This window comes from Epithele typhae (assembly GCF_022376455.1).
Source record: "Epithele typhae strain CBS 203.58 chromosome Unknown BXZ73scaffold_92, whole genome shotgun sequence".
In the NCBI taxonomy this organism is placed as follows: Eukaryota; Fungi; Basidiomycota; class Agaricomycetes; order Polyporales; family Epitheliaceae; genus Epithele; species Epithele typhae.
In genome coordinates this window covers 71,744-90,998 of record NW_025954283.1, presented here as the reverse complement: position 1 = coordinate 90,998, position 19,255 = coordinate 71,744, and the positions used below count along the sequence as shown (strand labels likewise).

Below are 19,255 nucleotides of genomic sequence, written 5' to 3'. Positions count from 1 at the left end.
TCTGCGTGCTGCGCCGCAGAGCCTTGGGACGGGCTGCTGGAGCTCGGTGAGCGCGTCCGCGAGCGCGCGCGCGACCGAGCGGCGATAACTACTTAGACGGGGCCATAAACGGCGCGAGGGAGGCGCGTACGGCCTTGCGCACCACATCGCGCAGCGCGGTCTCGTCGTCGCCGCCGGGGCGGAGTGGAAGACGAGCGCACCGTGGTCGCCGGGAACGTGGCGGTCGTCAGGATGCTCGGGGCGCGGAAGTAGATTCGCGTGGAACAGTGATGAGAGGGTGCGCAGCGGGTAACGAGTCGTCGAAGGGAGAGTGCGGCGGGCCGCGGTGGTTGGAACAAACTGTTAAGTGCAGGGGTTGCGAATGTACACAAGAGTAGAGCGCGTGCGTGTCAACTGTCGCCGGGAACACCATCCATAAGCCTCTGCCTCTTCGCAGCCCGGGTCTCCTGGGTATCTCCGCCTGCAGACCCGCTCCGACCACTCCCAGAGTACTGCATCGACCACGAGCGCAAGGGAGGAAGAGCCTCCGACCTCATCTTCTTCGCCGTCGGCGGTACGTACCGCGGCGGCACGTACCCCGTGAGCGCGCTCTCCGGGAGCCGATCTTTCGCGGGCCAGTTGTTCTGCAAGAGGTACCCCTTGAAGAGCCCGATGACATACGCGTGGTTGTCGAGCCGCGCCGCGAGATCGAAGACGTCCTGACCAGGGTGCTTCGGCTCCTTGGCTCCGGGCGCCCTCCTCAGACGAGGGGCGACGACGAGTTCGTCGGCCAAGATTCTGACCTGGCTTGGAGCGAGCTTCGCAGCGGCATCCGGCTCATCAGCAGCATCCAACTCGACGAGCTCGACGTCATCTGAGTTTGTTTTGGCATCGCTCGTGAGGGGCTCTTGCTGCGATTGAAGGGCGGAGAGCTTCTTCCGATAGGCGCGCAGGTCGTCGTCGTACTGCAGCACTTGATACCGTGCTTGAAACAACTCCAGGAGCTCGTCGATGATGTCGTTGATAGGGTGCGTGGCGAGGTTGCCACTTGCTTCGAACCGCAGCTTGATGTCCTCCGCATCGACGATCGTGCCGTTCAGGGTCATGGCCAACTTCTTCAGCTGAGGCACACGGGCGGAGTTGTCGTCAAAGAACTTGCTGACAAACCCGTGCACATCAGGGAGGTTGTGGTCGAGAAGGCAGACCGCGTTGTAAAGGAAAACGTAGAAGAAGGACTCCAATTCTTCGGCTACGCCAACGACCGTCTCGGGATCCTTGAGACATATTATTGGCTGGAATTGATACGTGCCCTGAGGACGTCATATCAGCGTGCGTTCATAAAAACAACGGTCAACAGATGCGTACTGTGCGTATAGGCTGACGAGCAGGGACTGTGGGGACGTTCGTCCTGCACAGCTCCCAATCGCTCAGCTTCCCCTCCCACTCGAGGCGGTTCCCTGAGACTTGGGGGCACACGAGAATGTTCCCGACGCTGACGTCCCGATGCACGATCTCGCACAGTTTGACTGCATCCCTATGCGCTATGTGGCGGCAGCGGCGGATGAGACACGGTTTGTCGAACACGGTATGGGCCAAGAACTCACCACAAAGCGCAGCGAAGACTATCAGCGTCCACATCCGTCCGTCCTTGAACGCGGTCGACGGCAGACAGACCTCGAAGACGGCAAGCCGATGGTGTCGGAAATGACGCAGCTTCGCACCCTGCTTGCCTTGGGCTACATCGCCACGGGTCCGCTTAGCCCCGCTGCGTGTGGCGCGAGTCGCACCGGGCGTCGCAGCGGCTGCGGCAGGGGTCGACGACGATGCGACAGCGTTCTGGGTCTTCGCGAGGCGGAGCGAAAAGTCCACCCTCTTCGATCCCGTGGGGCCGTAGTTCGACGTCTCCGTCTCCTGGTCGACGTAGTCCTCGTGGCAGATGTGCGTCGGCACGAACCGCACGTTCTTCTCGTTCAGCCGCTTGAGCACGGCCCCTTCGCTCTCGAGCCCCGAGTAGAACGGCTGCCAGGTGTCCTTGACGAAGACGATCCGCTGCGTGAGCCAGTCGAGCGCGAAGAAGCCCTTCGTCCCGCGCCCAACGACGCCAAACGCGTGGAAGACTGGATCGCCGACGAGGAACAGCCTCTTGCCGATGCGCATGACGTACCGCAGAGCGCCGTCGCCTAGCGTCTCGGCGAACTTCGAGCGGATGTACTCGTACGTCGGCTCGTAGTACTCCGAGTCGGTGCTGACCCGGTCGCCGTCGCGGGCCAGAGCCAATATCTGGACCGCTTTGGGTGACGCGGCTTTCAGAGGGTCCGCCCTCAAGAAATTCTTTTTGAACAGGAGAGACTGCGGGACTGCGGACCAAGGAAGGGAGAGACAGGGAGGAAGGGGCGTCTGGGGCACGGGAGCGTCGGGATACGCCTCGACGTCGAAGGGGTGGCTCCTCTTGATGAGTTCCAGTTGTTGCCACCCGGAGCTAGTCGACGGCAGGAGCTTGACGGTGGTGTCGTATCCTTGGCCCTTGCGATCGAGGCAAGAGAAGTCGTAGAGCATGCGTAGAAGTTTCCGCGTGCCTTCCAAGGTCACGTAATCCTCGGGATCGGTGACGACGACACCAGACTTGTCCCAGCGGAGGAAGCGGAATTGGCGGCCGTTGACGAAGAGCTGGAAGTGCGCCTCGCGAAACTGAAGCCTGAACACTCTGAGAGTATAGGCCATGAGCTGACCGCGTACAGCGAGGCGGTCCGAGCTAAGCTTCTCGTGGTCCGGATCGTCGCTGTCGTCAAAGGGATCCGCCCCCGGGGATCCTCGCTTGAATTCGACGGAGATGTTGAGCAGCCTGAAATTAGCGCGGCCGGGGTCGTGAGCGGGGAGAGCTTCGTCGGTGGGAATGAAGCTGGCATCGGGCTTGTCTTGACGACTACTGTGGAGGTCGGGTTTGTCCGGGGAGACGTGAAAGAAGTGGTTCGGCAGCAAAGGCTTGATTTTATCGGCTGCGCTCTTCATCGGGTGTGAGAGGGCAGAAGCAGGAACATGCTACGAGACTCACCCAAGCTTCGTATAAATCCTTCTCGAGGGGCTTCTTGCCGTTCTCGAAGGGTTTCTTGAACTCCTGGTGGATTAGTGTCACCTGCGCGTCGGGGAATACGCTGGAGAACTTGCCGCCCACGCCACTCGGGGGAGTGAGGTAGGAGGACTTGAACTGAGAAGTGGGCATGCAGATGGCGGTGTCCATGCCGTCAGCCACCAGGTCGTCTCGCTCGAGTTCCGCTCGTAGCTGTTCGGAAGAATCTGGAGGAGAGCCATGACGAGTGGAGTGTCGCGAAGAGACCCGTTGTTGGAATGAGGGGGACGATTTGGGGATCAGTGATCCCATAGTATGTGGAGGCATGACAGAGGGGACTAACGGTGGGAGGAGCGCTGTCGCGATACTTTATGCGCACGGAGGGTAGTCGGCAGAACTGAACAGTCACGAGAGAGCTGCGTGGTATCCATGAGGCCCATGAGGCCTTGAGGAGTCACAGTGAGTCCTCGACGTACCTTATTTGGGGAGCAGTGGGATTTTTGGCCGCGTGTGGCGGGAAGAGAGAGAGCCGTGTGCGCGTCTAGCGCATCGTGGTTGGGTTTGCCGTGTGCAGTATCCGGGCCGCTCTCCGACTAGTGATCCGGCTACGGCCCCGCGGCGGTCCGGCCGCCGTCCTTGCTGCTTTCTCTCGCACTACCAACTTCCAAAATCCTGCTCTTGAGCCCGCTGAATTACCTCTTTCAAGAGATAGAATGTCTGCCGACCTCAACCAGGTGTACCCCACAAAGCCCGGCCTGAGTACTTGAGTACTGGTAAGTACTTCAACGGTAAGGACTTTGTTGAACGCCTGATAGAGCACAGCGTTGCGTCAATTTTGTACGCTCGTACTCAGAAGGTAAGCTCATTATGTCGCAAAATCTCAAGGGAGCGCATCCTGTGCTAACAAAGTGACATGTTCAGCTGGAAACTTGCAAAGTGCAGAAGTAAGTACTACTCAATCGACTTGGAAGCAACGCTAACGTAATCATTTAGACGCCGCTTATCAGGCACACGTGGGCCATTTGGCGACTGATGTTGAGGTTCTTTCTACAACGCTCACCTCAACAAGGTACTGATTAATCAAAAGTAACTCCTGACCGTAAAGACTCTGACAAGGCTTTTCGTAGATTCACCAGCCATGTCGTATGAGCAGGACCAGCGACCGCTATCTGGCACGTACACGTCTCGCTCGACCAGCACTTATGGCCAAGTCATCCCAAGACGATCTTCATTCGAACATGCTTTGATTCCCTCTTACCACTCTCAGTCCCGCTCGCGGAGTGCCACCACCTCGCGCAGCCCCAGTCCCAGCACGTCGCGCTCCCCGACCTCCGCTTCAATCTCTTCCTTCTCCGCAGGACCCTACCGGCACACACACTCTCCACTATCCACCTCTGCTCCTGGAAGCCCCGTTTCGCTCGACGCAGTGCGTGATCAAGCAGCGCAGACAATCGTCATCCGCGCCCTACGTAACGCCGAGGTCGTCGACGGCACCAAGTGCGGTGTCATCTTCACTCTACCACACCACGCCGGGGAACAATTTCTCAAGGCGATCGCCTCGCACATGCGCCGTGCAATGCTTCTCCACGCCCCACCCCCCGGGACCGTCCACCTCCATCCGACCGTATCCCCGAGCGCGCTCTCTGGCGTCTCAACGGGGCGCTACCTCTTCATCCTCGCCCAGCCCTCGACTGGTCCCCCCGGCACGCTGAGCCCGCTGCTCGTCTGCTCCTCCAGCGCCGAGCTCGCCGACCGATGCGGGACCCTCCTCCACGCGAAGCTGCTCTCGCGCGTCGCGCGCGCCGACGCCCGCCACGGCCGCTGGGGCGCGCTCATCCGCGACCTCGGCGCGCTCGCCCCCGACTCCCCCCTCGCCGGCGGCGGCGACGACGAGGCCGCGGTGCGCGACGCGGTGCGCAAGGCCGCGCGCGCCCCCCTCGAGCCGTTCATGGCCCCGCCCGGGTCGCGCTCGATCGCGCTCGTGCTCGCGGACGCGCGCGCGCGCCTGCAGCGCCTGCCGCCCGCGGACGCGCTCGCGGAGCTGCAGCAGTCCGTGCCGCTCTACCCGGTCGTGCTCGTCGACATCCGGCCCGAGGCGCAGCGCGCGAAGGAGGGCTGGATCGAGGGCGCGCTCGCCGTCGAGCGCAACGTGCTCGAGTGGCGGTTCGACCCGCGGTGCGCGGCGCGGCTGACGATCGCGGACCGGTTCGACTTGAAGGTGATCGTGATGTGCCAGGAGGGGTTCACGAGCAGCCTGGCGGCGGCGGCGCTGCACGATATCGGGCTGCTGAACGCGACGGACATCATTGGGGGGTACGCGGCGTGGCGCGCGGCTGGGTTGCCGGAAGTGGTGGAGACGTCGTCCACGGCGCCGCCCACTGAGGTGGGGGTGTCGGTGCCGATTGAGCACGAGGGCGGAGGGATAGAGTAGCAGGGGATTTCATGATATCAACTGGTAAAACATCTCCCTGACTATCCTGAGATAACATATCGTGGTAGCGTTGTACTCGGCGCTGCATACGACGCATCGGGAGCAAGCCATACCTCGTTCCCATGGCAGGAGAGATACATGAGATTCAGTTCAGGCATCTAGGCACAACAAGAACGCACACAAGTGAAGTGGCGGGCAGAAATGCACAATTCAGGGCCCAGCCCTTGGGAGGTTCTCTGGCGACGCGCATTCCTCGACGCCCTTCACCTCGCTAGCAATATCAATTATGATTATGAGCCAGTTTGATTGCTTCAACGCTATCCAAATTCTGCCACACTGAGTCCATGTCCATCGTGCTCTCTAATGGTGTACAGAATGCACGAACCCTCACGCCGCTGACGAGTCACCGGCACTCGGAGGTGGGGCAAACCACTCAACTTTTGGGGCTGTGTATCCTTCTAGAGCGTCGCAAACCTGAGGAGGGAGGGGTCGGAGAGTAGGGCGTTCGACGATCCTTCGCGCCCGAAGACGTCTTCTTGGGAGCCCAAGGGATGACCTTCGCCTTCGCGTCCTTTGGGGTCTTCGGCGACGCTTTTCCCATCGTCTTCCTGATCTTCTCTCTTGCCTCAATGGCCGATTGACGACGGGGCGGTGTTGACGCCGCCACCGAACTGGATGGCTCTAGAACATCGGGTGGCACACGTCGCGCGCGCTTGGGACGACGACCGACGACCGCCGTCGCCACTTCCTCGTCGCCGTCGCCGCCGCTCATGGGCCTCTTTCTCGGTTCTGCTTCCGGAGTTCTTCTGTTCTTGCAAGAATCTTCGAAGGAGTCCAGTATATACTGTTCCGGCAGAGGTGTAAAAGACCCGGGGCCTGAGAGGCGGAACGACTCTGCATCGAATATTTCCATTACCCCCGTGCCCGCGTGCGGAGAGCCTGGGGTGCCGGAAATTGTGCTGGCGGAAGTACATTTCAACAAATGCGGAGAAACAGTGGAGCGGTACTTACTGAGTAGGACTGTAGATTCTCGGTGGAGTCGTGGTATGCGGAGAGGACATCTTGTATACCATGGAGGAGTTCGAGGAGTTCGGTGCAATCTGGTGGTGGATCAGAGGTTTACGCGTCTGTACTGGCACATTTTATATAAGTAGGTCTTGCGGCAGTGTTAGGTCAACGGCACGAGAACGAGAAAGGGGCAAGTTGGGCTGAGGGCCGCGTGTGCGGGAGCTAAAGGACCACCTGCCTGACCGAGAACATCCGAGTACCCCGATGTGGCAGGACTTGAGGGAATATGTCGTCAGGAGACAGACATCCAGTCAATTATGCTTCAAGAAGGCGTTGTTATCAGCACAATCGCACGCCACTGGAACGCACGCACGCGCATAGAGTATAGAGGCGTCGTTTGTTGTAATAGCTGACAACGTCGCTGTCCTAGAAACTCGTGATGCTCCAGCTATTCTGTGTGCCCCAGACCCGGAGTTAGCGATTGAAGACCGACTCTATCCCTGCGCTCGGGATTTGAGGCTAAAAATGTACCTGACAGGGTGTACTAGTGATTGGTCAGTCACTCATCCGGTCGTGATACACACAAAAGGCCAAAAATTACGTACACATCCGACGGGCTTCACAGCATCCATAAGGGAGAAACCGCAGACTGCTTCGATTCGCGAGGGCCTGACTCCATTCGTACCTGTACACGGAATTCGACCAGAAGTCAGCACAGCAGTCATGACTCTCCGCTCCCGTCCGATTATGACCATCTAGTTAGTTAATAAGAAAGGAATGGCTCACGAACCTGCGGCTATTTGTTCTGTGACCCGTCCGACACTCGTCGGCGTCCCTTGTTGAGCGGCCGCCGGGTTTGGGTCGAGTCGTCACTGTGGCGCTGGTACGGCGATCGCTCATCACCCAGAAACAGAAATGACCGGTTTTGAGGACTCCCGTCGTCCGCCGTTGTGCTACATCGGCTCATCGAGGCCGGGCCTGAGCACGTCGACGCTCGCCACCAGGCCCATCGTGTGCGTCGCGAGGAGGATGCACGTGACAATATTCAGGGCAGGCAGTTTCAACTGCTTTTGGATTCCTCGGGCCTCGGCGCTCAATCGTGGCGCATGCCACTTCCTCATCAGCACCTTGCTCCCTGCGTCTCCCTTATCCCCTTCGACGTATCATTTTCCTTATTTACAACGGGTACGGGACAGCCGAATGCCAGCGAATTTCTGTCACGACGATGTGCATGCGGCGCAGGCAGTCAACTAATCACGCTGTGCACCTTTTAGCGGCCCCCAAGCGGCTCCTCTCAATATCGCTCGTTCAATCTTGCTCCCCAGTAGACGTACGACTCGCAATGTTACAGGGTGTTGATTCGCGCTCCTTCCCCGATATGGGCCAGTCCATGTGACCGATAAGTGCGCGTCGAATCCCCGGACCCCATCTGGCATCTACTACTCTTTCAAATGACTCCTCGTTTTCATCAGCGTGCACACGGGAGAATCCGTTGGATCGTAGGCCACATATGGCGGCATCCCGTCCCTCTGGATCCGCCGCAGAACTGTCCCATGATTAGAGTATCGAGCGCGGCATATTCACTCCGTTCTCACCCTGTCCTCCAGAGGGCCGCCCGAAATGCTGACCCCACTGCTTGCCTGCATCTCGAGCGCGGAACCCGCCACTCCTCCGCGCGAAGGTGCTCTCGCGTATCGCTCGCGCTTATGCCCCCTCGAGGCTACTGTTCCACGGGCACGAGGCGTTGTGGCGACTCAGGCGGCAGATCTTGCGCACCACGTCGCCTAGCTACTGTTGTAACTTACTTCGCAATCGAGGGTCTCGACCGCCATCCAAGCTGGGTGTGACACTCCGCCGGATTTGAAGCTCGCTCTGCGTAACGTTTTTCTCTCTTATGCACTATAAAAACAGTTGTATCTGCACATACCGGATCCATACATTCATATAGGCATACGAAAAACGATTAGGGAGACTACAGATGACACCCGTTCACAGTCCTTGGTTCAGAGCTCCTCTTCATCGCCATCATCTGCCACACTGGTGCTGGCGGAAGCACGAAGGATACATCGCAGCATGGCAGTACGCACCTGCAACCGACTCCGTGGCATCCCACGTCGATTCCACGACATCCATCGGGTCCGTCTCGGACATCGGGTCCCCGTCTGACATCGAATCTGTGCTCGGCGTCCTGCCCTGTACAGGTGCAGTCAGATCGAAGCCACCAAGGCCATCCGCCTCTTGAAAGCTAAAACCCACGATGCGGCCGTGGCGCATCTTGAAAGCTAGGCGCGAGTCTGCTATGTGCGCGCCTTCCTGTGGCAGAGAATGGTGTGTGGCCACTCCTCCGTCAGCCTTGGAATGCCTAGTGAGGGTTGTGTAAGCCATGGAGCCGCGTCGTTTCGTTGGGGTCGTCGGCGGAGACATGGGAACTTGCGCATGTAAAGGGGATCCACGACTGGCAGCTGTCGGTCCAGTGTGACGGAGAGTCGAAGATCGGCGGCCGGTTGGAGAATAGGGACAGTGGGAGCGTAGAGAGCGACGAGAGGGTGTAGAAGGGAACGAATATGAGGGTTCCCATGAGCTTCGACGATGAATTGGCGATGGAGGAACGGGAGGCATAAGAGATCCCGATTCACTGCCCTCGTTGTACGCCAGAGAGCGCGGTGGGCGCTGTGCCATGTGGCGGGGGTGATCCGGCGACGTGATCGCTGTAATCTATATCCATTCTCATCTGTGCTGAGTCTGATTCCTGGGTCTGCGTGTCGGGAGATGGTGCACTGAGACCCTGCTGAAAGGTGTGGAAGAATCTAGGTGGCCATGACGGATCAACCGGGGTGTAAAGTTCTGAGCATTCTGATTCATCTGATTCATCGCCGTATGTCCATATGTTGCGTGGTGCTGTAGCCAAATGATTTCACGTCGATATCGACTAAATCGCGTAATAGGAGTGCAATAGACGTACTCATCCAGTGGATAAAAGGACTCCGACTCTGGCTGTGGAATGAACAGCGACGAATCCGTCGTCTGCGGCTCACGACTGCTACGGAAAACAAACTGTTAGCAGTGAATCAGTGGGCTAGAGTAAATACGGTTAACCCACCTGTTTCTATGTACGTCCAAGTAATGCAACATAGTGCATATGGACTCTAGGGAGTCCTGCCCAAATGCATGTCGCGAGGCCCAGAAATCGCACTGTCTGGGTTCAGTGCTGCTCATGCTGGAGTGGGGGAGCGGGGGTATGCTGCACGGCACATCCCGCCCCCTTCTTATAAGGCTTTTCTGACACAATCCAAGTCGCCCAGGCGCCGCCGTACCTTCGGATACGGAAGCGACACGACCCAATCGAGAAGCGACGAGGCACTCGACGCCAACACCGCCGCCTCGTTGTGGCGTCGGACGGTATACAACACACAGCAGCAGACGCTTCACGATGGCAGGCGGCGCGCGCAGAGCCGCGACGAGCCCGGCCGTGCCGCACACGTGTCGTTGCGCTTGCCTGACCTCGATGTGGTCTTTCTCTGCCACGTTGTCAACAACATTCGCGGGGTCCGTCCTGAGCGTTATAATCGGGTAAGTACATTCAGGGCGGAAACAATGAAATATACAATACGCCAACATCCCAATATGAGTCTGGGCCGGGAGAAGCAACACGGGCGGGAACCAAGGGCAAACTCGGCTGCGGCTGGCGTGGTGACTCAGATGTGTGTACATGTGCGTGGGAACCGAACTTTCGGAAGTTCAGCGACGCGCGCTTCCTCCAGACTCGATCCACCTCATCTCGTCCCCGCCTCGCCCACACAGCGTGCACACACCCATGTACGCTGATTGTATCCTTATATACCGTTACGAGCTCCTAATTATTGCTGTCGCACTCTCTTGGGATGTGCGCACTCAATAGCCAGGCCTTCAGGCCTCATCACCAGCGACCATTCATTTGCCCCTGCAGCTGCAAACAAACGCTTTTGGGTACGTGCACGCACACACACCTCTTTCAGAACATCCGGCTTAAAGTCGGCATCAGGAAGTTGGGGAAGACAAAGCCATCGGGCGGCGGTGTATCCCGAGAGATGGTCAAGGGCGCTGTATTTGCGGCAGAAACCGGACGAGTGCGGGCGGCCCCTTCGGGCAGTGGTCGAGCACGCTTTCCCTTCTTTCCTTGGCTCCTGCATTTCCGACAGACCCCGGAGCCTCAAGGGTACAGTTTGGGGGTATCATCCACTCCGTGCATGCGGCAGCTTGCAACACTGTGGCGCCGCGCTCGGTGGCGATCGCGGATGTCGTCTTCTACTACCTCTGCGAGTCTGGTCAGAGTCTTCTCCACGTTCTTTCGACATCGCGGTAACGCGGCCCGTCCAACAGACAACAACGTCTGCGGACGTCACAGCTCGGTGGCGTTTGCAATCGCATTCTTTGGCGCTATTGTCCCGGGAAGACGCTCGAGCTCGCAGTGGGTCCCCGTCGCTGGAGAACGGCGGTGCGTTGGGCGCAAGTGAGAATGATCTGTTATTCTGAAGTTGGAGATGGAACGCTGTCGCTACGTTTTTGTTTCTTTCTCTGCCCCCCGCTGCGTTGCTCAATGGTAGTAGTGCACTCGGGTCGGTCCCGCATTCGCGAGAAAGCCTCTGGTGGCGTTGTATGTCGTCAAGAGAACGGATTATACGAGAGCGCACGATGTTGATCCGATTCACTGCGACCTCGCGTCATGAGCATATAGGTTGTACACGTTCGTCCGCACCACACCGTCCATACACGCATACTACGTTACACTACCACGCGTCCATCAGCGCGACCACGACCTTCCCGGACGAACAGGACGCAAAAGCGAGCCCTCCCGAACCCCCCGGCCAACCTCGGTCCAGAACCCTCCGTCCCACCAGCCCGCCCGCCACGTACGGCCTACTCCGCTCTGGAATCGCGCCGGCGCCGGCGCGACGCACGCGCCTTCTTCTGCTGCGCCGCCTTGGCGGCGTCCGCGTCCCTGAAAGCCTTCGAGCGGCGGCTCTGTGGGGTGGGCGGGACCCCCGGCGTGCGGCCGTCCTTCGGTCTCTTGGGGGTCTGCGGGGCTTTCTGCGCGGAGGACGAGGCTGCGGGGGCGCGGACGGGTGGCGCGGACGGCGGGGGAGCGGCGTCGGGAACGGGGTCGTTGTCTGCCGGGGGGGCAGCGGCTTCCTCAACCGGGAGGAGAGGTGTCGGCGATTGAAGGGGCGGTTCTTGCGGGTTGTCGTGGGGCGGGATAAGGTCGTTGTCTACATAGAACGGCTGCTGCTGTGGGTCCTCGAAGAGCGGGTCTGGACAACCGGCCGCGTACTCAGGTTGCGGGTACGGCGGAGGCGGAGGGGGCCTGCAGTGCGATGTGAGCAGTGAGGGTTTGGAAAGGTTGCATGACGCAGCTGAGTGCTCACTCGGTGTAGAATTGGATGTACATGGTTGAGGCGTGGAGATTGACTCCAGAGGTGAACGGCAGCAGGTTGAAATCCATCTGGAGGCTCAGAGGTAGCAGTGATACCAAACAGGGAAGGCGGGGAAAGCGGTGGCGAGCCTGGGGCATCAGGACCTCTGAATTTATGGACGCGGAGCCTTCCTACATGCGCTACTAGGCGATGGTAAACGCTTGTGAAGAAGGACAGTCACGGTGGCGGCGAAGATGGGAGGGACGCCCGAGATTCGCCACGCGATGCATCCGGATGCGGCGGCACCAGGCTTGAGGCCACAGTCCGAAGTTCCTATCGGGGAAGCTTTTGTTATGCCCTTTTGGCAAGAGGGAAACAAGAAGTAAGTACCAATCACTCACAAGGGTCGTGAAGAACGGGGAGTCTTCACCCCACTTGGCGCTGCATATAGACGTTCACGTGCGCGAGTTCGACGTGTGAAGGCATGTCTACGGGGAGAAGGGGTTGGACGAGCACGGCGCGTGGACGCAGCAGTGACCACTGATGAATGTGGCGCGCGACGCGTCATCAAGTGTACCTGAGCAACGTGACCGCGTTCACTTCAGGGCCGGCTGACTACTTGGGCGTCTCTGTCTCGTGCACGCTTTCAAACACATTCGTGCAAGTGCTACAACATCGCTGACAGGATACCAAATTCGTCCGTCGCCTTTCGTGTCTATACTCTACATTCCTTCCCCCTCGTCCTCATCATAGGCGTTGCTTTCTTCCCCTGACTCGATCCTCCTATGAGGTCCCTCTGCTGCATCCCCACGAAGCCGTCGCTGGGACTCCCAGCAGGGTCCTGAGTATCCGAGCAGAAGGGACCGTCTGCCTTCAGTGGACCACCGCAGGAAGTGCCGGTCTCTCTCGTCCAGCCTCGCGCGCTTGAAGGTACCCTCTCCTGCGTGCGTGGGTCGCTGGCGTGGCCGGCTGTCCCTCTTGCGCTTTCCGGGTGTTGCCCGTGCCGCGCCACTGGGGTCGACGTCGACGTCCGGATCCGAGGCGGGGCGTCGCGCGCGCAGCTCATCCCCGACTGGCGCACGGTCCGGTGAGTCGTCCATGTGCTCTCCGGGATCTTCCTCCTCCTCCTCCTCCTCCTCCTCCTCCTCCTCCTCCTCCTCCTCCTCCTCCTCCTCCTCCTCCTCCTCGTCCGTGTCTACATCCATGGGGTCGGTCGGCTGCGCTTCCTCTTCGGCGCGTGGCACTGCGGCGGGCGAGAGAGCGCTGACGCGATCGGGGAAGTCTTGCAGAAAGGGTATCCGCGCAACATATCCGATGTCCCGGGGTGGTGGAGGCGAGAGCCATAGTTCGCGGATCGCCAGGGAGTCCATGCCGAAAACGAGATCTCTGAAGCTGAAGGATTAGCGGAGTATGAGTGGCTCACGCAATGCCGGTTAATTATATACTGATACACGCATCTCATGGTCTTTGGGAGAGGAGTACGCGTATCTGTGGTCCATCTTCAACAATACATAAGGTGCTCAGTGGCAAACCCGTAACGCTCTCATGTTTCACCTCTAGGTCTGGCACGACAATAAAAAGAAATGTCATGGATACCGCTTGAAGTCGAAGGCCCGAGCGGGCTTCTCGATGCGAAAGAAAGCCGGATACAAGACCTGTCGTCATCGCCGTCCACAATGAACCGGACTCTCGGGCGGCTCGCTGCGCCTCCAATGCCACCTGCTCGTAGGAAGTGACGTCATCGCTCCGTCAGTGGGGCCAGGGGCGAAGAGCCGGCCCGGCCCCGACTGCGCGCCCCATGTCTTTCAACGCCGACGTCATCGTGCCCCAAACCCTGCTCTGGGCGGTATATAGGCCAGAGAGGGGAGTGGAGACAGCTTCACAACCCCTTTCGTCCAACAATCACGATCACGATCACCTCCCCTTGTCTTTGCAAGCACCACACACACACACCCTTCCGCTTTACGAACTTCACGAAATGGTACGTTGTGTGCAAACCTCTTCTGCCTTCCGGACGAGGACGCTGTACTCACCAACCTCCACACCCGCAGGGCTCCATCATCTCAGCCATCGGCGGCGGCATCAACGCCATCATCTCCGCCATCGCGGGCGTCATCGAGACCATCATCTCCGCCATCGTCAGCGTACGTCCCCCCGCCCGCTCTCGCGGCCCCTTCTCGCGCTAACGATGCCTTTCGTAGATCCTCGTCGCGATCTGGGACTTCTTCATCTGCATCCTCTGCTGCCAGTGCTGCCGCTCGGGCGGTCGCCGGCGCGGGGGCTCGTACGGCTCGACCGGCACCACGGGGCGGCGCCGGTGGGGACGCCGTCGTGGCGCGGCGACGTACTGAGCGCGCACGAGTCCGCGTTGCGTGAGCGCGGTCGCGAAGAGGATGGCATCGACGTATACCCGTAGCCAATGTATATCCATATCTCCTGCTGCTTAGGATACGGACAAGGTACATATAGCAATCCACACCCCCGTAATTGTTGCGTACACACGCGAGCAACACGGCGTCTTGCAGTGCTGTTGCATGGGTTCGATCTCGTAATAGGATATGGCCGAGGCGATGGTATGTGTACTATATAGGGACGAAGGGGACCCGCTCCTACGACGGATCTGTACGCGGAATGCGGATTCGAATGACAGACTGGCACTCACCTTTCCTTCACGCCCTCGTCTCCGACCTCTCGGTTTAGACGTCCATCCTCGCTTCTGGTGCCAGAGTGTCACGATCTGCAAACGTTCTTTGGAGCAAGAAAGAACCGGACCGATAACTTGCAAGTGTGCGACAGAAGGGCGGACCTCGGCGGGAGGTGTCTTCGAATGGAGACTCGAGGGGACTCGGCGCGTGGATCGCGCCCACCGTTTCCGAGCCACGTCCATCATTTCTTCCAGATGGATGGCTGGCTTTCCTCTTCCCGGAACCGAGGACGCCTCGGCCGCCGTTCAACGTCGTCGTTGCGCGCGCGAAGGGCAGTGGGGCGCATATGCCCGGCCTCTCCGTCACGGATGGACCCAAATCCTTCCTGAGGAGAGCGCGTGGCTCGAGCGGCGGACGACGAGGGACGGCGAGCGGAATGGAGGCCTCTGGGGCGGGTGAGGGGCGAGTCGGAGCGGAGAGCGCGATCGTGCGATGGTGGTGGGGACAGAGAACGGCGGGGGTGCAGACGCGCCGGCAGGGCTCCGAGGCCCGACCGACATTGGCGCCCATGCCTCCTCCTGCGGTCTGGCACATCAACTTGCTCGAGATTGAAGGTGGCGCTCACTGGCCCGCCTACAAAACGGTGATGGGCACGCTCATGGGAGGGCGTTTACATCTGTCTCGCCATGCCGCGAGGGGACAGGCTTAGAGTCGTCCCTCGACGCGACACCCGGATTGTGCCGTTGTCCACCCGAGCCGCGATCGTCGTGCTGTGACCTGTCCTACCAATCCGTCGCTGCGCTTCCACCCCCCGCCGCAGATTGCCTGCTAGTACTTGAAGTTTCCATCACCATGAGACTCCCGTCGCGAATCAGGACCCGTAAGTGCATTGAACTCATTACTAATGACATGCTACACACCAACCCGTTCCTCGCAGGGCCAGCCCCCCAAGAGTCTCTATCGTTGGGAGATATCATGCGCGAACTGAGAGAAATGAGGGCCCAAATGGATTCCCATTTCTCCGAAAACCGCCGCCCCAACACCGAAGACCGCCTCTCCAACATTGAAGACCACCTCTCTGACGTCGAAAACAACCTTTCCGACGTCGAAAACAACCTATCTAACGTTGAAAATAACCTCTCTGACGTTGAAAACCGCCTTTCCGACGTCGAAGGCCCCATCACCACCATTCAAGCCCACCTCGAAGACCGGCCCAATCCCGTCCAGGGCGGGCTCACGGGCGTCGAGGATAACTTGCACGTACTCGCTTCGGCGGGCGGGCCCTCCAGTCTCTCATCAATATTTTTCAGAGTTTTCTCTTTCCTCTTCCAGCGTGTGCATGTTGGCAACGATCATGCCCGTTCTACGTCGTCCACAGCTCCCGCACCTGTCCCGTTCGCCACACCCCGTATGCTTTGGGTCCCCTTCCTCTCTCTCTTCCCTTTGCCTCCCCCGTTCCACGTCGCTAGTACGGAGCGCTCGCGCGCAACGCTCCCCATCCGATGAAGTTTTGCCTCGTATGGACTCTCTACATACTGCGTGTTCCCCCCTGCGGCCGCGAAGCCCCGCCGGTATCTCATCCCTTAAGCCACGCCCGAGCACGTTCCGTGATAGGTTCAAACCACCCTCCCCCTCGTTTAAGACTTGCAGCTAAGATTTCTAGTGTTTCACGACCACGCGCACCCTCCTGTATCTAGTCGTGGGCCCTACCAAGTCCGCCGCTCTTTGCCTTCGTTCATTGTGCAACTCCACTCCCACCTCGAGCGTGCAGAACGTGCGACTTATTCTTCCGGGCGCACGTGCTCCGCTCCTTAAAGACAGAAACCCCACCGCATTCCGGAAACTAACTTCAGGCTGAGGAGACGTATCCTAGTGACCCGCAATGTTTCCCGCGCCCGTCCACTGTGTCATGGACGTTCCGGACCCATCCGCGTCGCACGAGCGTCCGGACGAGGAGCGTCAGCGCATTCCCATGGGCCCATCGCTGCTCTGACGCCGCGCGCGCGACCACCTATCCCGGTGGGTTCTTTGCTTATTTGGTGACCCTGTATGCGTGTATGCGTTGTGCGCACGCCGTCCTGATGCTCACCGGGAGGTGCCCTGGTTTCCTGCGACGAAAGTCAGGTCATATCCCCAGTGTAGTACCGGATTAACTCACCGACGTAGATATCCACTGGACTCCACTGGATTCCACCAGTGTCCACCGGTGGACGCTGAGGTTGCTAACGGCGGGCGTAGAACTCAGATAGGGCTCGGATATCGGCAGTTCCAGGATGCGTGGGAATGGGGATTGCCGGACGTGGGATTTGCACCCGTATCCGGCCGACCCCTTTTGCCATGACTTGCCTCCGCACCACGATCACCACCGGCGACTAGCATCATCTTTCTTAGCATTATCATTTCAGTCTTGAAAAAAGAAGATGGTTATAATGAGCCACATCTCCCGCAGCGCCAGCTTGCTCGCTCTTCCCGAAGAGCTCTTAATCGCTGTATTCACGCACCTCGCCCTCCGCGAGCTGCTGAGGTGCACCCAGGTGAGCCCTCGTGGTTTTTTCTCTACCATAGCTCTCTGAAGTCCTACAGACCTGCAAGCGCATCCACGACACCGTCGCCCGTTCGCTCGAGCTCCAATATCAGATCGAACTCGCCGTAGACCGGCTCATCGACGTCCACCCGCAGCTCCCCTTTGTTCGTCCTCCACCCCCGGACGCCAACGCCACAAGGCCGTCGTACGCTCTGCTCCCGACGGCGGAACGGCTCGCCGCGCTGTTCGACCGCCGCGCGCGCTGGCGTCGGCTCGCGTGGCGCCGGAGAGAGTCTTTCCACCTCCCAGGCCCGTGCCAGGCGTACGAGCTTGTCGGAGGCGTGTTCGCGCTCTCGTTGAGCATGCACCACCTCGCCCTGCTCCGCCTCCCGGACGCGGCGCACGCGGGCGACCAGCTCGAGCGGCCCGAGGCGCAGGCGCGGGTGCGCGACTTTGCGATCGACCCGAGTCAGGACCTTGTGGCGTTCGTGTCGTTCGAGCTGCGCGGAGCGTGAGTCGGTTCTTTGTCTGAGAACGTGGCGTGGCGTGGCGTGGCGTGGCGTGGCGAAGCGAGGGCGCTTATTTGCACGCTCGAGTATTGACCTTCGATTCTGTAGGATCACCCTGGCACTTCACCGGATCAGCGACGACAAACCCCACCCGGACGCAACCAGGAAGGTGCTCGAGGTGCTCACGCCGGTGACCATGCACTCGATCAATTTCATCCAGATCGCCGACGACGTCATCGGCCTATTCTTCCTCGCCCACAGTCCGTGCTTCCTCGTCTGGAACTGGCGCACCGGAATCCTCGCTGTGGTGCGCTCTTCTGCAATTCATCAAAGCGATAAACTGAAGCAGCAATTGTCACAGAATTGCTGCAGCTTTGAGATCCCCGTCGACACGTTCGACATCGCCTTCCTGTCCAACCGCAGCTACATGCTCACCCTCGCAGCTGGTTCCGGCTCCATCGAGATCTACTCCTTCACCTGCGACGGTGACGAAGGTGCCCCAGCCCTCCCTCCGTCCCCGGCTACGGGCTCCGAACTCCTCGCCATGTTCATGCCAATCCGGCCTCCGACCCAAGTCGCCCGTCTCGCGCTGCCGCCGACGCAACCGGGCCAGGTCCTCCGGCGGTTCAGCACGCACGGGCCGCCGCGCGTCGCGCGTCCGGACCCCCGCGCGCAGTTCGCGCCCGCGCCGGAGACGGACGTGCACCTGATGGAGCTCCGGTACGGGGACCGGCTCGAGGGCTTCAACCTGTTCGTCCTCAACCGGTTCCTGCTCTCGCTCGTGCGTGAGTGGAAGGCGCTCGGGCGCGCGGACGCGGGCCCCGTCGTTCGGGAGTGGGAGGAGTGGGGGGTGGAGAACACGCGGATGATGGGGCTCCTCGCGCCGTTCCGGTGGCTGCGGTGCGTCCTGTCCTGTCTTCGTCGTGACCCAGGAGCTGACACGCACGTGTCCCACGCGCAGGTACATCCACGGCTCGCGCGTCGTCTTCCCGCCGTCGCCGCTGTGGCTGAACGGCGTGGAGCAGCAGACCCCAGCGCTCATCCTCGTCGCCTTCGACTTCAACGTGGACCCGAAGCGGCCGCCGTCGCCCGCGTACCTCGCCGCGCACGAGGCGCAGTACGCGCGGGCGGGCGAGCGCGAGCCGGCGCTGCAGGCACTGCCGACGTGGGTCGAGGCGCCGGCGTTCGTGGCCCCAGTCGAGACGCGGCTTCCGTACCTGGTGACGACGCGCGTGGGCGCGGAAGGCGAGTTCGAGGGGTACACCGGGTTCATGGTCGACGGGGACAGGCTGCTGGGGCTGAAGGTGAGAGCGAACGTCGTGAACCGCTGTGCCGAGTAGAGCTGATCGAGGTGGGCGTTTGTGCAGCAGGACGGAGGAGAGTTTGGGCCGCTAGATGTGGACGTCTTCGTCTTTTGACGGGCTGAAGGTGTAATGGTGTTTGCAATTCAATGACCCGCCTCCTCCTCCTCCACTAGCTAATGTCAAACCCTGGAACTGGCCAGAGACAAGCATCTTGCAGTGGTGTCTAGCACTCTTCCTTGACTCCGCCATCCCGCCGATGCCTGTGGTGCGTGGGTCCTCTCTTTAGGTTCCTTAACGAGACGCGACCCCCACTGCTACGAGCTGCAGTCGCAGCGATTACCGTTTTTAACCAGGTAAATGGTAATGACGTCACTCACTTCAAGTTCTAACGTCCCGGG

General features: G+C 60.0%; 6 protein-coding genes across 6 annotated transcripts; 4 read left to right on the top strand and 2 right to left on the bottom strand.

Moving 5' to 3' along the window:
- Positions 1 to 389: 389 nt before the first annotated feature.
- Positions 390 to 3,373, bottom strand: BXZ73DRAFT_106833 (uncharacterized protein; the record flags this gene model as incomplete). Its single annotated transcript, XM_048016738.1, has 5 exons — positions 390 to 1,289; positions 1,345 to 1,520; positions 1,584 to 1,715; positions 1,767 to 2,982; positions 3,032 to 3,373. 5 exons carry the CDS (start codon positions 3,371 to 3,373, stop codon positions 390 to 392), a joined length of 2,766 nt encoding a protein of 921 aa, XP_047872348.1.
- An 811-nt stretch (positions 3,374 to 4,184) lies between these two features.
- On the top strand, positions 4,185 to 5,477 carry BXZ73DRAFT_55280 (uncharacterized protein; the record flags this gene model as incomplete). Its single annotated transcript, XM_048021315.1, has 2 exons — positions 4,185 to 4,350; positions 4,474 to 5,477. The coding sequence occupies 2 exons, from the start codon at positions 4,185 to 4,187 to the stop codon at positions 5,475 to 5,477; spliced, it is 1,170 nt and encodes a 389-aa protein (XP_047872347.1).
- Positions 5,478 to 11,381: 5,904 nt separating this feature from the next.
- Positions 11,382 to 13,245, bottom strand: BXZ73DRAFT_81834 (uncharacterized protein; the record flags this gene model as incomplete). Its single annotated transcript, XM_048023587.1, has 5 exons — positions 11,382 to 11,826; positions 11,888 to 11,964; positions 12,117 to 12,233; positions 12,277 to 12,316; positions 12,602 to 13,245. 5 exons carry the CDS (start codon positions 13,243 to 13,245, stop codon positions 11,382 to 11,384), a joined length of 1,323 nt encoding a protein of 440 aa, XP_047872346.1.
- A 428-nt stretch (positions 13,246 to 13,673) lies between these two features.
- Positions 13,674 to 14,226, top strand: BXZ73DRAFT_106830 (uncharacterized protein; the record flags this gene model as incomplete). Its single annotated transcript, XM_048016737.1, has 3 exons — positions 13,674 to 13,721; positions 13,927 to 14,019; positions 14,077 to 14,226. The coding sequence occupies 3 exons, from the start codon at positions 13,674 to 13,676 to the stop codon at positions 14,224 to 14,226; spliced, it is 291 nt and encodes a 96-aa protein (XP_047872345.1).
- A 1,299-nt stretch (positions 14,227 to 15,525) lies between these two features.
- BXZ73DRAFT_106829 (uncharacterized protein) lies at positions 15,526 to 16,026 on the top strand (the record flags this gene model as incomplete). Its single annotated transcript, XM_048016736.1, has 1 exon — positions 15,526 to 16,026. The coding sequence occupies one exon, from the start codon at positions 15,526 to 15,528 to the stop codon at positions 16,024 to 16,026; it is 501 nt and encodes a 166-aa protein (XP_047872344.1).
- Positions 16,027 to 16,949: 923 nt separating this feature from the next.
- BXZ73DRAFT_55293 (uncharacterized protein) lies at positions 16,950 to 18,893 on the top strand (the record flags this gene model as incomplete). The annotated part of the gene is made up of 5 exons (XM_048021316.1): positions 16,950 to 17,054; positions 17,104 to 17,537; positions 17,641 to 17,860; positions 17,915 to 18,453; positions 18,515 to 18,893. The coding sequence occupies 5 exons, from the start codon at positions 16,950 to 16,952 to the stop codon at positions 18,891 to 18,893; spliced, it is 1,677 nt and encodes a 558-aa protein (XP_047872343.1).
- Between the last annotated feature and the right edge of the window lie 362 nt (positions 18,894 to 19,255).